This window comes from Pelophylax lessonae (assembly GCF_965119305.1).
Source record: "Pelophylax lessonae genome assembly, chromosome: 1".
NCBI lineage: Eukaryota > Metazoa > Chordata > Amphibia > Anura > Ranidae > Pelophylax > Pelophylax lessonae.
The window spans coordinates 659,197,916-659,215,177 of NC_138768.1; the positions used below are offsets into that span (position 1 = coordinate 659,197,916).

Here is a 17,262-nt window from a genome sequence, read left to right on the forward strand (position 1 = left end):
TGACATTAATGTAAAAATTCATGGTCACTACACTCACACTGACTGAACTATCACTAAATTCGCACTAAAGTGACACTAAAGTAAAAATGAATGTTTACTACAAAAAAATAAAAACGTAGAATCTGCCCAGTTTTAGTTATACAGACATGGTCTCGTTCATTCAAATGATATATCTTCAAGTTGTTCTTTACATACTTTTACATTTCGGTAGTTCATATATTTTAACTCACACTGTTTATGACTGCTGTTTTCTTTTTTTTATTTTATGCTTTTTGGGTCTGGTATTCAAACTCTGCCATTATGACATTTCAACGAGTATATCATCGTCTGCATCTTTCCTTTGACACTGGCTCGTACTCTGCACACGCAGTTCTGTGGTTGCTCACATAACTCCTTACAATTGGCTAGCAGCTCTCAGCACTATGTATGTCAAAAATGAGCTTTAGGTTTGAATAACACTCAGTATTTTCCTGTCATCAGTTGGTAAAGGAAGTGGCTTTACTCTTGTTATTTTTTATATATTTTTTTTGAACATACAAAGATGATTCTTCAGTACAGGATGTGTCAGACTAAACATGTTCTACTTTTTATCTCAGGTAAGCACTTGTATTTTTGTATATTTAAAAAAAATATATATATATGTTGACAATTGGCACTCCCAAGATAGTAATGTAACGTTTATTCCTGGACCGATATTATTATCATCATCATCATCATCATCACCAACTCTATTGTTGTCACTACTTTGTATGCTTACTATTTGTTCTTGACAGCTGATAATGAGGCTGATTTTTTTAAAGCAGTTGAAAATCTAGAGCCAATAAATTGAATATTTACTTAAATTTTTCAATTATGTAAAAAGCAAATTCTAGTTTGCTTTATTCAGCTGACCCTTATTGTGTATTCTAAATGTGCAGGAATTAGCTTTAAATATGAATGGATAACTGAAGTAAATAATCAATCACGTTATTGAGTGAAGATTCCCAACTCATTTAGTAAATCAGCTTTTTTTGTCTTACATTTTTGATATGTGTAAGTTTTGGATTGAACTGAGTAAAAATACACTTAGAGTTTGTTTCATCATCTTACATTAACATGCAGTTAAAGTAATGATAACGCCTCAATATTACAATGCAATGGGGTTGATTTACTAAAGACAAATCCAATTTGCGCTGCAAGTGCACTTGGAAGTGCCGTCGCTGTAGATCTGAGTGGAAGATCTGAAGTGAGGGGAAGCTCTGCTGATTTCTATCATCCAATCATGTGTAAGCAAAAACGATGTTTTTTCATTTCCTTGCATGTCCTCCTCAGATCTACAGCGACTGCACTTCCAACTGCACTTGTAGAGCAAAGTGGATTTGCCTCTCGTAAATCAACCCCAATATGCTCATGTTCTCTGCTTTCCAAGCAGGCTGTAATATTCTCCAGCACACCATCCTAAATAAAATATTCCATACTCTATATATTATGGCTCAACTTTATATAATTATTTATTTCACTGCAAAGGGACAGTACGTTAGTCTTGGGTCCTTTTTTCATTTCCTTGCATGTCCTCCTCAGATCTACAGCGACTGCACTTCCAACTGCACTTGTAGAGCAAAGTGGATTTGCCTCTCGTAAATCAACCCCAATATGCTCATGTTCTCTGCTTTCCAAGCAGGCTGTAATATTCTCCAGCACACCATCCTAAATAAAATATTCCATACTCTATATATTATGGCTCAACTTTATATAATTATTTATTTCACTGCAAAGGGACAGTACGTTAGTCTTGGGTCCTTAATATTGACTTTAAAGCTGACGTTTAAAATCTGCTTATATTGTGCCTTCCTCGGTTCCATTTTAATTTCATACTTTTTTTTTAGACCGAGGGACATCATCATCCTTGGGTCTCTTTGCTTCTCTATGCAATACAAACAGATCATGGCTGGTGGGAGAGGTCGGCAGAGTGCTATACATAGATTTCTGAAAACATCATGGCACCCTGCCTGTGTACTTCTTTCTGGGGGGGTAACTACAGGGGTTGCAGAGGTTGCAATTGCAACCAGGCCCCATGCTCCAGGGGGCCTGTGCGGCTCCCAGGTACACCTGGATAAGATAGGATAGGATGTCACAATAGAGAACCAGGAAGGGGTTGGTAAATATGTAATTTACCAACTCCTTCCTTTTCTGAATGGACATAGTCATAGTCAGTAACATTGTAATAATACAATTAGAATACCAAAAAATAAAAACTACTGACACCAGTGGACAAACTAGCAGGATCGCAAAGGTCACACTTGCGACTGGGCCCTGGTGTTCCACCACTGTGGGGAGGCCCCAAGATGGCAGGAACGGAGCCCACTGCAGAACTTGTTAAAGGGTCCCACAATGAGAGTAAAGGGCCCCAGGATCAGTGGGAGGAGCCCCAAACTTTAAGGGAAGTGCCCCGGCCAGGGGTCCAGACGGCCCTTCATGTTTTTTTGCACCGGGGCCCTGAAGGTTCTAGTTATGCCTCTGCTTCTTTCAGCCTGGCTATTGGAAGGAGTTATGCAAAAATCTAAATGCCTTGATGGGTTGATGTCTATCTTGATGAGTGGCTATTTTTAGGCAGGCTGCATTTGCCTGGGTCATGCCCACATGACTGAAAGGGGCTGACCAGAGACGGGCTGGTGAGGAAAGGTCTAGATGTCTGCAATGAAATCAAAGTAAGCATCTTCAGTACAGGGGAAGAGCTCGTACAACTGACGCTAAGGCTGGAGTTCAGCTTTAACATATATAGTGATCTCCATTCTTCAGCAGGAGTCTAATATACACAAAGCAGGAGAAAAACCCGATCCATGACTTCTATTGTTCAGTGTATCCCAGTCAACATAAGTGCCCTTCAAGACTGCCATCAATGGAATATAGGTGTATTTGCATGGGACATCTAAGTAACATTGGTGGAGGGTTAATTTGGAACTTGCTCCCTCCATTTCTGGCTCTTCTGTTGTGGCACAAGGCCCCACACAAGGAGCTTACATTTTCTGGATCCATGACAATGGTCACAGTTAGGCTATCCATGCACTGCCCGAATCTCAGTAAATTCCTGCTGAGTCGTCCAATATTTGAGCTGTGGGTGGCCTATTGGCACCACTCAGCTCAACAAACTTTAGTTGAAAAATCAAAGGAAACGAGTGGAAAACTGTCAGCCGAACAGTGACTGTATCTAGTCAGACATACAGTAGTAAAAATCAATGGTTGTAGTTAAAAGTAGAATCCCATTTATTTACTTCAGTAAAAAAAATATAACATGGTTACTCCCATGTGTCACGCCACTGTATGAGAGGGGCACGCCTCTTGATGATCAACATTCTTTGGAAACATGTTGGGCGTGGTTGCCATCCCAAGTTGCGCCGCTGTGGTTCATACAGTGGCGTGACACGTGTGAGTAACCATGTTATATGTTTTTTACTGAAGTCAATAAATGGGATTCTACTTTTAACTACAACCACCGATTTTTCTCTCATTTGATGTGTATGAGAGTTCTACCTTTGGAGATCCTGACTGTGGGAGATGAAGGTGTGATGGCGGAAGATACAAACCACCTGTAATGCTTATTTGGATTATTGCTTTGGTGAGTTTGAATTGTGTGTGGGGAAGAAGGAAGAGAGCACTTGGTGTTTGTTTAAACTTCCATCACTGGTGTGACCCCTCTTCATTGACCTGCTATTTACAGTATTACACTATGTTGGACCCTCGATTTTATTCACATGTTACATCGGAATGGTATATTTGAGAATCCTTCATTGGACAACCGTGTGATATTGGAATCATCTGTGGACTTTTGGAGTTTTATGAACTTCTTGAGCAAGTAGGGTGAGATTATTGCCCAGCCAAGATATTTATTTTTATTTTTATTCTTATTTTCATTTATTTATAACACTTCCAGAGCTGCAATTTTTTATTTATTGGTCATTTAGAAAGGTATTGGTTCTATGCATTGCTAGCTGCTCCTTTATTAGTGTGTGCGGATTCTGCATTATCATTTATTATATATTACAGTACTACACAAATTACATATAAATATATGTAGAAATATATATTTCTACTTTGCTCGATTGTGTTATCAGTACTGCAGAAGTGTAGGGTGTGTTATACTCCTGAAGCATCCAGATAGCATGCACTGTTTACAGTCCAGCCTTCACTTTCTTGATTCATTTGTGGGTGACTTACTAAAACACCACCAGGGTTCATTTAGCAAAATTTGAAATAGTTATGTTTGTATAGCTTAGTAAATAAGGTAAATATATGTTACTTTTGAATGCCCAATCAGGATTTTTTGCTTGTACATGATTGGATAATTAAACTGAACATTTCTTGAAATTTCTCAGATGGTTGAGGGTGCAATTGCCAACATCCCTTGATAGACTTTTTGTATATATAGAGGTATCTCCTCTTTGGGAGGGATTTTTAAGGCAATTATACGACAGTATGCATAAAAAAATATATTTTTATTGTTCACTTTATAAAATTGTTAAAAACAATTCATACACCATATTGTATATGCCAAGAAAAACGACCTGTAATGACACATCATGGATCATGAAACATTGAAGATTGCCAAAGAAGTGGAATTCCCCAACTACTGCTTGTTACATTCTATGGTGGTTATTGCAACCATGGATGGTTCCCAATAGGTGGGGGTTTCCAACGCGTTTAACCACTTGCCGACCGCCGCACTACTATATACTGCGGCAGTCAGCCCCCTACAGGCAAAGTGACGTAGGGGTACGTCACTCGCCCACGAGCCTGTAGGGGGCTTCCGCTCATTCCCTGTCTAACCTGCGTGTGTGACCGGCCGCGCCGATGTCCGCCGGCCGCTCGCAATCTCCCTCAGGAGAGGGAGAAAGACAGACGGCTGATGTAAACACAGCCATCTGTCATTCTCCCTGAAGTAATGACAGAGGCTATGCTATCCTGCTATGTAGGATCGTATGTCTCTGTGATTACTTCACTAGCCACGCCCCCTAATAGTTAGAATCACGCCCCTAGGGACACACCTAACCCCTTGATCACCAATAAAGTTAACCCTTTCCCTGCCAGTGTCATTTTTACAGTAACAGTGCACATTTATAGCACTGATTACTGTAGTAATGTCACTGGTACCCCCAAAAGTGTAAAAAATGTCAGTCAGGGGTCCTTTCTGTCCGCCACAATGTCGCAGGTCGCCGCCATTACTAGTTAAAAAAGAAACAATAAAAATGACATAAATCTTTCCCGTAGTTAGTAAACGCGATAACTTTTGCGCAAACCAATCATTGCGATTTTTTATACCATAAATATGTAGCAGAAAACAAATTGGCCTAAAATGTTAAAAAAAATTTAGATTTTTACATTTTTTTTACATTTTGTTAAAAAATATTGTTATTTTTTCAAAACTGTCACTCTTTTTTTGTTTATAGCGCAAAAAAAAAAAATCACACAGGTGATCAAATACCACCAAAAGAAAGCTCTGTTTGTGGGAAAAAAAATGACATCTATTTCATGTGGGTACAGAGTCGCACGACCGCGCAAATATCCGGTAAATTCACGCAGTGCCGAATCGCAAAATAGGGCCTGGTCATTGAGCAGCCAAATCCTCCAGGGCTTAAGTGGTTAAAAAAAACATCAATAACTTCTTTCTCAGGGATATTATATCCACTTCTTTATTTCAATGCTCCCCAGGCTTTCAAGGGAATGCCCTGTTCTCACCCTGGAGCCACAGTCACACCATGTAGGGCTGCTGGATATTTGTCCAAAAAAGAAGTTGGCCCCTTCAATGAAAGTGTCCCCAAAAACCAGGGAAATGTATTGTATTGTTTCCCATAAATGTCAGTCAATATCCAGCTGAAGCCTCCAAGTGTCTTTCCCCGGCAAAATACGAGGAGGAAATGGAGAGGAGATAATAAAGAGGAGATATCTCTATGTATACAATTAAACTGAACATAGCATTTCCTTATTTGCTTTGGTAAATTAACATTCACTTCAATGTGAAAATAACTTTGCAAAGTGAACAGTCATTATTCCTTTAGTAAAACAATCCTGATATATTACTTGTTTTAAAATATGCTATTGATTAGTGTGCACAGAGAAATATATATTACATACTGCCCAACTTTTTGAAATGGGAACGAGGGACACCTAGTAGCAAAAGTATGTAGGCACTGGACACACCCCTTGCCACACCCCCTTAAAGGAGAAGTAGTTTTTTTTTTTTTTTTACAACTTTTGGCATTTGACATTTACAAATTTAGCCATTTAGAAATGTGAAACACTTTTTTGAAAGCTAGAAATGTGCTTTTTATATACAACTATATAGATCAGACCAAAATGAGGGACAAATGAGGAGGAAAGAGGAACAGAGGCACAATGTTCCAAATCAGGGACAGTCCCTCCAAATCAGGGACAGTCCCTCTCAACCAGGGACAATTGGGATCTATAATATTACCACTTAGCACTAACTAAATATTGTACATGCATATATGTATGGCCAGACTGTTCCTTTAGCATTCTCATGAAAAGTAGTGATATAAGTGTGGGAGATATTATTCAACAGACCTTGTCTAGTGTCAGAAAGAGTTCTAGAATGTTAAGCAACAGCCCATATTTGTTTATATGAGCATCTCCTAGATTGTAAGCTCTAATGAGCAGGGCCCTCTTATTCCTCCTGTATTGAATTGTATTGTAACTGTAATGTCTGCCCTCATGTTGTAAAGCACTGCGCAAACTGTTGGCACTATATAAATCCTGTATAATAATAATAAAAATAATTGTACTGTGCTATAGCTGACTGTGGTAAGTGAACAATGACTGGGGTTGAGCACAGTTATTTATATAAGGCAGTTGTTTCTGAGTCACACATTCACATATGATTCTTCTCAGAAACACACAGACACACACAGTGCAGATTTTTGCATGGTAAATCAATAATAGGGAAAAACCCAGCAGCAGTGAGACCACAGGGAATACTGGTGACTAACCCTTTGTCATGGATGAACGATAAATGAGTGAGTTTGGGGTGGAAGAACTTGACTGGCCTGCACAGAGTCCTGACCTCAACCAGACAGAACGCTTTTGAGATGAATTAGAGCAGAGATTGCAAGCCAGGCCTTCTCATCCAACATCAATGTCTGACCTCACAAATGTGCTTCTGGAAGAATGGTCAAACATTCCCATAGAAACACTCCTAAACCTTGTGAACAGCCTTCCCAGAAGAGCTGAAGCTGTTATAGTGGGCCAACTCAATATTGAACCTACAGACTAAGACTGGGATGCCATTGAAGTTCATGTGTGTGTAAAGGCAGGCGTCCCAATACTTTTGACAATATGGTGTATGTGAGTGTGTCTAGGCATATATGCGAGTGTGCTTTACACTGCTGGGCCTACAGCCTCATGATTGCATACAGGCAGGCCCCGGATTACAAACAAGATAGGTTCTGTAGATTTGTTCTTAAATGGTAACTCCACTTTCATGGGGAAAAAAGTAACAAATAAAGAAAAAATATGAAAGTGTATACAATTGCGACACAACTAATATTGTAATTGAATGTTTTTAAAAATGACCCTTCCTTTTCAATCTGCAGCCCTGTAATTTTCTGTGAAATGCAATGCAATTTGGCTGCCTGGAGGTGTTCTGTACACAGAATGTGTATAGAAAGCCCCCCAGAAACATCATTTCCTGCTTATGTGATTGGCTCACTGATTTTCCCAGAAGTCTGCACTAAGATACAAGTCAGATATTAGGCATCCCCTGCAACAAAAATGTCATTTTTGGTGAGATACTCCCAATAGGAAATCACATCTAAAGGGACGCAGGCCCAGCAGCTTTCCTCATTAGTGCCTTGCAGGTGCTGCAGCTGGTTGATAATGATGAAACCCCTCCCATTAGAGTCACTTACCACATGCACTCAGACAAACACACAGATATTTCTTCAGAATAACAAACAGTAGGGATCTGCAACTAAGCTTGTTAAAATCATTGCAATGCACAGTATCTCACAAAAGTGAGTACACCCCTCACATTTTTGTAAATATTTTATTATATCTTTTCATGTGACAACGCTGAAGAAATGACACTTTGCTACAATGTAAAGTAGTGAGTGTACAGCTTGTATAACCGTGTAAGTTTGCTGTCCCCTCAAAATAACTCAACACACAGCCATTAATGTCTAAACCGTTGGCAACAAAAGTGAGTACACCCCTAAAAGAAGATGTCCAAATTGGGCCCAAAGTGTCAATATTTTGTGTGGCCACCATTATTTTACAGCACTGCCTTAACCCTCTTGGGCATGGAGTTCACCAGAGCTTTACAAGTTGCCACTGGAGTCCTCTTTCACTCCTCCATGGTGACACCACAGAGCTGGTGGATGTTAGAGACCTTGCACTCCTCCACCTTTCGTTAGAGGACCCAACAGAAGCTCAATAGGCAGTGGTCGTCTTGGAGATGTGTTTGGGGGTTATCATGTTGGAATATTGCCCTGCGGCCCAGTCTCCGAAGGGAGGGGATCATGCTCTGCTTCAGTATATCACAGTACATGTTGGCATTCATGGTTCCCTCAATGAACTGTAGCTCCCCAGTGCCGGCAGCACTCATGCAGCTCCAGACCATGATACTCCCACCACCATGTGTGACTGTAGACAAGACACACTTGTCTTTGTACTCCTCACCTGGTTGCCGCCACACACGCTTGACACCATCTAAACCAAATACATTTATTTTGATCTCATCAGACCACAGGACATGGTTCCAGTAATCCATGCCCTTAGTCTGCTTGTCTTCAACAAACTGTTTGCAGGCTTTCTTGTGCATCATCTTTAGAAGAAACTTCTTCTGGGATTTAGACCAATTTGATGCAGTGTGAATTTGTATGTAAGTTGGAACAGGTAAATTTTTTAAGTGTATCTTCAGCCAGAAAGATATTTTTCAAGTTTATTGGATAGCATAGTTAAGGGATAACACCCCTGTAACATTTGTTTTGCTGTCTGTGCCTCTGTTCAGAAGATTTCACCTCACATTCTGTCCCTGTGACAATTGGACTTTGAAATGTTTGGGTTGTTGTGGAAATTAGGATGGGTGATAAAGCTTTAAAGGAGACACCTTTTCCCCATGGTAACTCTTACAGGAGTGAATTTCCCTTCCTAGGGGTAGATTTCCTCTCACTTCCTGTTGTTTCCCTCCGTTTGCAAGTATGAGTCATTTGTAAGTCGGTGTCACGTACCTGGTAGGTAGAGCCTGAATGTGCGGAGGAAGGCCTCTCTTACACCTCTGACTCAGAGCCCCTGATAGAGTAAACAGGAAGCGCAGAGTGCAGAGTCGCACGAGTGCCGGTGGACGTGCAGGCTGCAGGACTGCTGGTAGCGTAGAGTTCCAGACGGAGGCAGGTGTCCTGGGAGTAGTTGGATCAATGCAGCAGCTAGAGAGCCTCGAGGTATACTGGAAGGTAAGCAGAGTCAGACAAGCCGGGTTATACACAGAGAGATCAGATCAGGTACAAGTGGAGAGACTGGAGAATGGTCAAAGGACAAGCCGGGGTCGGTGCAGGCAGAGAACTGGAGTAGTCAAAGGCAAGCCGGGTCAAGATCTCAGGAGCAACACAGGTAACAGGAAGCAGGACTGGCACGGAACGCTGTAGACGAGACAGCACTGATCCTGGGAGCAGATCTAGCTTAAATAGGCCTCTTGACGCTTAACTGTCATCAGGTGCGCAGCACACTCAATTCACATGCTGGGGCTTTCACATTTGGCAATTAGCCAATTAGCTTTGGGAAATTCAAGGGGCAGGGCCTTGCCTGCGATTGCCAACTTGTCTCCTGGCAGGACCTTCCTGACATGGCCCCCTCCCAATGGGCAGCCTCTGGATGCCCAACTGGACCATCTTATCCGGATGGGACCGTTTAAACGTCTGAAGGAGTCTTCTGGCGTGGATGTTATTTTCGGGTTCCCAAGAATTGTCCTCAGGGCCATATCCCTTCCATTTGATCAGGAACTGGATTTGGTTACCTCTTTTCCTGCAGTCCATAATTGCCTCAATTTCATATTCCTCTTCTCCCCCTACTATTGTTGGCTCGGGTGGGCCAGAGTTTCGTTCCGGGAAGGGGTTGGGAGAGGCAGGTTTCAGAAGGGTCACATGAAAGACCGGGTGGATCCTAAAGGAGGCTGGCAATTCCAATTCGTAAGCCACATTATTGATCCTTCTCTTTACAGGGAATGGCCCCACAAACTTAGGTCCCAGTTTCCTTGATGGACATGCTAATTTTAAGTTGGTGGTGGATAACCACACTTGATCGCCAGGTTCCAGAATTAATTCGCCACGCTTTTTCCTATCAAACATTCTTTTGTTGTACTCCTGTGCCTTGGCTATTGTTTCCTGTAGTAGCTTGTTGTTGGTTTCCAGGAAGGTTACGGTTTCTAGCACAGCTGGTACAGAGCTTTCCGTGATAGTGCTGGGTAGAAAGGATGGGTGGAAGCCATAGTTGGCAAAGAATGGGGATTGTTTGGTAGCAGAGTGGTTCGAATTGTTGTAGGCAAATTCAGCTAGAGGAAGTAATGATATCCAGTCATCTTGGGAAAAGGAAGAAAAGCAGCGCAGGTATTGCTCCAGGGTTTGGTTGGTCCTTTCCGTCTGGCCATTAGTTTGGGGGTGATAGGCCGAAGAGAAGGATAGGTCAATTTCCAGGGTTCTTGAGAGGGCTTTCCAAAACCTTGAGGTGAATTGAACCCCTCGATCAGATACAATGTTAGCTGGGATTCCATGGAGCCTCACTATCTCCTTGATAAAAATCCGTGCTGTCTCTAGAGCAGATGGTGTGCCTTTCATAGGAAGAAAATGTGCCATTTTGGACAGCCGATCAACGACTACATAAATGGTTGTGTACCCTTCTGAAGGAGGGAGTTCCACGATGAAATCCATTGAGATCATTCTCCATGGTCTGCCGGGGATTGGCAGTGGTTGAAGCAGACCCCATGCTTTGGTCCTGTTACCCTTGTTTCGGGCACAAGTGTTGCATGTCTCCACATACTTTCTGCAGTCCTTATCCAGATGAGGCCACCAGAAGGTACGCTGGACCAGCTCAATTGTCTTACTAGCTCCAAAGTGACCTGCTAATGCGTGGTCGTGGCATAAGCTTAAGACAGGGACACGTACTTCTTCTGGGACAAAGATTTTGTCTTGATGCCATAAAAGTCCATTCCTTACTTGCAAGGGTGTTTCGGAAGAAGCAGAGACTCCTACCGAAGCTTGCCTGATTTGGGAGAAGATGTCCTCTTGCAATAAGAGAAAGTTTCCAGAGGAAAGAATGGTGTCAGGAAGCTCTATTTCCTCAGGTTCACCAAACATGCGGGAAAGAGCGTCGGGTTTAGTATTCTTCGACCCAGGCCTGAAGGTTATGTGGAAGGAAAATCTTGAAAAGAACAATGCCCACCGGGCTTGACGTGGTCTCAGACGTTTTGCTGTCCTCAAGTACTCAAGATTCTTATGGTCTGTAAAAATTAGTATGGGGTGAGCTGCCCCTTCCAAGAGATATCTCCATTCCTCTAGTGCAGCCTTTATTGCAAGAAGTTCACGGTCCCCTACGTCATAATTCTTTTCTGCCGATGACAGTTTACGAGAAAAGAATGCAACTGGGTGCAGAAGGGCTTTGGCCCCCCGGCGTTGAGAGAGTACTGCTCCTACTGCCGATTCAGATGCGTCAACCTCCAACACGTATGGTAAGGTTGGATCGGGATGTTTAAGAATAGGTGCAGATGTGAACAGTTGCTTAAGAGTCTCGAAAGCGGATTGAGCTTCAGGAGTCCAGGAAAACCGATTGCTATGCTTGGTCAACTGTGTGATGGGAGAAATGATGGCCGAGAACCCCTTTATGAATTTTCTGTAGAAGTTTGCGAATCCTACAAAGCGTTGTACTCCCTTCTTATCTGTGGGAGCTGGCCAATCCAGAATGGCTGTGACCTTTTGAGGATCCATCTTTATACCCTCTGTGGAGATTATTAATCCCAGGAACTGGATGCTTTGGCGCTCAAACTCACATTTCTCTGGTTTGGCGTACAGGCCATGTTGTCGGAGGCGGGTCAGCACCTTTCTTACGTGTCCTTGGTGAATTTCTAAAGAAGGGGAAAAGATCAAAATATCGTCCAAGTAGACGATGACAAAGAGATCCAGAAAGTCCCTAAAAATGTCATTGACAAAATGCTGGAATGTGGCAGGGGCATTACATAGGCCAAAAGGCATCACCAGGTACTCAAAATGCCTGAATCGGGTACGAAATGCCGTCTTCCACTCATCCCCAGCTCGTATGCGGACCAGATTGTATGCCCCTCGGAGATCCAGCTTTGTAAAGATTGTGGCCGACCTGAGTCTTTGAAAAAGTTAGGGTACCAAAGGTAGGGGGTACCTGTTCTTGACCGTGACTTTGTTAAGTTCACAATAGTCGACACAAGGTCGGAGAGAATGATCTTTTTTTTCCACAAAAAAGATGCCTGCTCTAGCTGGAGAGGTTGATGGGCGAATGAACCCTTTCTTTAGGCTCTCATCAATGTAGTCCTTGAGAGCTACGAGTTCCAGTTCAGATAAGGGGAAGATTCGTCCAAAAGGCACCTCGGCCCCTGGGAGTAGCTCAATGGGGCAATCATAGGATCTATGAGGGGGGAGAGTTTCTGCTCCATTTTTACTGAAAACGTCTGAAAAGTCCAGGTACGTGGTAGGGACAGATTTGCAAACCTCAGGGTCTGTATCCATATATAACAAGGCTGATGGGGAACATGGTGGTCCTGGCATGCAATGTTGTTTGCAGTAGGGTGATTTAAACTGGATCTCCTGTGTAATCCAATCAATGTGAGGGTTGTGTGCCTGCAGCCAAGGCATGCCAAGGATAATTGGGAACAGAGGTGAGGCTATGAAATCCAAACGTAAGAGTTCCTGGTGGTTGGAAGTGGTGGTGACAGGTAAAGGGCTGGTCTCTTGAGAAACAAGTCCAGATTTGATGGTGGACCCATCTGCCAGATGAACAGAAAGCTTCCGGGCCTTGGACTGTAAGGGTATCCGGTGTACAGCGGCAAAGGATAAGTCTATGAAGCAGCTGCAGGCCCCGGAATCAATTATAGCCGGTACTTGAATAGTTCCTCCTGGAAGCTGTAACAGAAGAGAGAGAACCAGATGAGAAGAACCATTTGGCAGGGCTGGGGACTTGGGAGAAGAGATAGACAACCACTTACGGAGTTTGGCTGGGCAATTTCTCACATAGTGGCCTGGTTCCCCACAGTAAAGGCACAGATTGTTCTGTCGCCTGCGTTGTCGTTCCTCGTTGGTAAGCGAAGGACGGAGTAGGCCAAGCTGCATGGGTTCAGGCACATCCTGAGCAGGTGCTGAGGGTTCAAAAGAAGCCGGGCCTGGTGAGTTGGCTACACGAGGCAACATCCACACGGGACGATATGGTCCGGCAGATCTCTCCGCCCTGCGTTCTCTCAATCTCCGATCAATCTGGATGGATAACTTTATGAGATCGTCCAGCGAGTGTGGGACCCCAACTCTGGCTAGCCATCCTAGGGCTTCTGAAAGGCCCATGCGGAACTGGTAGCGGAGTGCCGCATCATTCCAATTTGTGTCTGTACTCCAACGCCTGAAATCGGAAACATATTCCTCGACCGCTTTGTGGCCTTGCTGGAGGGAATGAAGTGCGGCTTCTGCAGTGGTATTTCGCTGAGGGTCTTCATAGATCTGGGCCATGTCGCTGAAGAAAGAGGACAGGGTGTCCAGTGAAGAGGCTTTCTGCTCTAGAAGACGATGAGCCCATGCTTGGGGTTCCCCCTGCAGCAGGGAGATGACAAACCCAACTTTCGTGGTCTCCAGAGAGAAGGTGCGGGGCTGTAAGGCAAAATAAAGTTCGCAAGCGGTGCAGAAAGCCCTGAACTTGCTGCGATCACCCGAGAATCTTTCGGGGGTAGGTACTCTGGGCTCCGGGGGGAGCATCACAACTGTGGATGGTGCAGAGTTCCCAGCAGAAGGTGAGGACGCAGCATTAGAAGCTGTGGATGGTGTTGACAGCGTCTGAACACGTTCCTCCAACCGTGTATAACCTTCCTGCAGGCTCTTGACGGCCTGTGTGAGGCCGGCCAGGTGTAGGCATAATTCATCCAGGGGAGAGGTTCCCCGCTCAGGCTCAGACATGGCTGTCTCGTACTGTCACGTACCTGGTAGGTAGAGCCTGAATGTGCGGAGGAAGGCCTCTCTTACACCTCTGACTCAGAGCCCCTGATAGAGTAAACAGGAAGCGCAGAGTGCAGAGTCGCACGAGTGCCGGTGGACGTGCAGGCTGCAGGACTGCTGGTAGCGTAGAGTTCCAGACGGAGGCAGGTGTCCTGGGAGTAGTTGGATCAATGCAGCAGCTAGAGAGCCTCGAGGTATACTGGAAGGTAAGCAGAGTCAGACAAGCCGGGTCATACACAGAGAGATCAGATCAGGTACAAGTGGAGAGACTGGAGAATGGTCAAAGGACAAGCCGGGGTCGGTGCAGGCAGAGAACTGGAGTAGTCAAAGGCAAGCCGGGTCAAGATCTCAGGAGCAACACAGGTAACAGGAAGCAGGACTGGCACGGAACGCTGTAGACGAGACAGCACTGATCCTGGGAGCAGATCTAGCTTAAATAGGCCTCTTGATGCTTAACTGTCATCAGGTGCGCAGCACACTCAATTCACATGCTGGGGCTTTCACATTTGGCAATTAGCCAATTAGCTTTGGGAAATTCAAGGGGCAGGGCCTTGCCTGCGATTGCCAACTTGTCTCCTGGCAGGACCTTCCTGACAGTCGGACAGTTGTAACTCAGGTACTGCCTGTGTCTGAAGTGTGAAATCTAAGGCATTATTGTTAGTTTCAGGCTATATGATGGGAGATTTGGTGATGTCACCACTCTGCTTCTCACTGTTCTAGTTGCTAAAGGTTCTGACATTAGGAAGCATAGCCCTGCCTCTGCAAAGATGGCCACCTGGCTGCCGGTCTTTTTTTAGAGTTCAGTTCAATTAAATCTGAGTGCAGACTTTCATCTACTGTATATACAGGTGCATATCATAAAATTAGAATATTATCAAAAAGTTAATTTATTTCAGTAATTCAATTCAAAAAGTGAAACTCGTACATTTTATATAGATGCGCTACACAAATAGCGATATATTTCAAGTATTTATTTCATTTAATTTTGACGATTAAGGCTTACAGCTAGTGAAAACCCACAATTCAGTTTCTCAGAAAACTAGAATATTAAATAGCAAAGACCAATAAAAAAAAAGTTTTTTTTAATACAGAAATGTTGGCCTACTAAAAATTATATGTACAATATAGTATGCACTCAATACTTGGTCAGGGCTCTTTTTGCATGATTTTCTCCATCAATGCGGCATGGCATGGAGGCAATCAGCCTGTGGCACTGCTGAGGTGTTATGGAAGCCCACTTTTCTTTGATAGCAGCCATAAGCTCATCTGCTTTGTTGGGTCTGGTGTCTCTCATCTTCCTCTTGACAATATCCCACAGATTCTCTATGGGGTTCAGGTCAGGCGAGTTTACTGGCCAATCAAGCACAGTAATACCATGATCATTAAACCAGATATTGGTACTTTTCGCAATTCAGGCAGGTGCCGAGTCCTACTGGAAAATGAAATCAGCATCTCCATAAAGCTGGTCAGCAGAGGGAGGCATGAAGTGCTCTAGAATTACCTGGTAGAGGGCTGCACTGACTTTGGACTTGATAAAACACAGTGGACCAACACCAGCAGATGACATGTCTCCCCAAATCATCACGGACTGTGGAACATTTTGCATTTCATTTGAATATCAAGGTCCCATAATCTGGAGGAAGAGTGTAGAGGCACAGAATCCAAGTTGCATGAGGTCCAATGTGAAGTTTCCACAGTCAGTGGTGATTTGGGGAGCCATGTCATCTGCTGGTGTTGGTCCGCTGTGTTTTATCAAGTCCAAAGTCAGTGCAGCCCTTGAGCACTTCATGATTCCTTCTGCTGACCAGCTTAACGGAGATGCTGATTTCATTTTCCAGCAGGACTTGGCACCTGCCCACACTGCAAAAAGTACCAATACCTGGTTTAATAATCATGGTATCACTGTGGTTAATTGGCCAGTAAACTCGCCTGACCTAAAACCCATAGAGAATCTCTGGGGTATTGTCAAGAGAAACATGAGAGACACCAGACCCAACAATGCAGACGAGCTGAAAGCCGCTATGAAAGCAACCTGAGCTTTCATAACACCTCAGCAGTGCCACAGGATGATCACCTCCATGCCACGCCACATTGATGCTGAAAATCATGCATAAGGACCCCCGACCAAGTATTGAGTGCATACTATACTGTACATGGATATACTGTTCAGTAAGCCAAAATTTCTGTATTAAAAATCCTTTTTTTTATTGGTCTTATGTAATATTCTAATTTTATGAGATACAGAACTCTCGGTTTTCACTAGCTGTAAGCCATAATCATCAAAATTAAAAGAAAGAAATGCTTGAAATGTATCACTCTGTATGTAACGCATCTATATAAAATATATAAGTTTAACTTTTCAAATTGAATTACTGAAATAAATTAACTTTTTTTAATAGTAGTTTTTCATAGTTAGTGAGGTTGAAAAAAGACATCAGTCCTTTCAGTTCAACCTATGATGTGTTTGTGTGTTTGATGTTAACCGTACTTTGTACACCCCAGTATATTGTGGTCTTTAAGCTGACTGTCTAATCATTTTTTTAAACTATTGATGCTCCCTGCTGATACCACTGTTTGTGGAAGAGAGTTCCACATCCCCACTGCTCTGACAGTGAAGAACCCCCTACGTATTTTAAGGTTTAACTGTTTTTCCTCTAGTTTTAGCGAGTGGCCACGTGTATTATTGTATTCCCTTTCTCTGAAAAGTTTGTTCCTTACTCTAGGGTCCCCAGTACAGTGTTTGTACATTGATATCATATTCCCCCTTAATCGTCTCTTCTCCAGAATAAGTTCAGTGCTTGTAGTCTTTCCTCATAGCTTAGATCCTCCATTCCCCTAATTATTTTTGTTGCCCTTCTCTGGACTCTCTCCAGTTCCAGCACATCCTTCCTGAGGACCGGTGCCCAGAACTGGACAGCATACTCCAGATGTGGCCGGACCAGGGACTTGTAGAGTGGGAAATATAATCTCTTTATTTCTGGAGTGAATCCCCCTTTTTATACATGCCAGTATTCTGTTGGCTTTGCTTGCAGTGGCTTTGCATTGCATGCCACTGCCATGC

General features: G+C 43.4%; 1 protein-coding gene across 2 annotated transcripts in view; it reads left to right on the forward strand.

The window, feature by feature from the left end:
- The first annotated feature begins 469 nt into the window (after positions 1-469).
- Positions 470-17,262, forward strand: part of LOC309548349 (uncharacterized protein) — a 53,973-nt gene continuing 37,180 nt past the window's right edge. For both annotated transcript variants that reach the window (XM_082248286.1, XM_082248287.1), the window contains exon 1: positions 470-596. In XM_082248286.1, the coding sequence (XP_082104412.1) occupies positions 542-596 (55 nt within the window). In that variant the 5' untranslated portion in view covers positions 470-541. The remainder of the gene's footprint in view (positions 597-17,262) is intronic.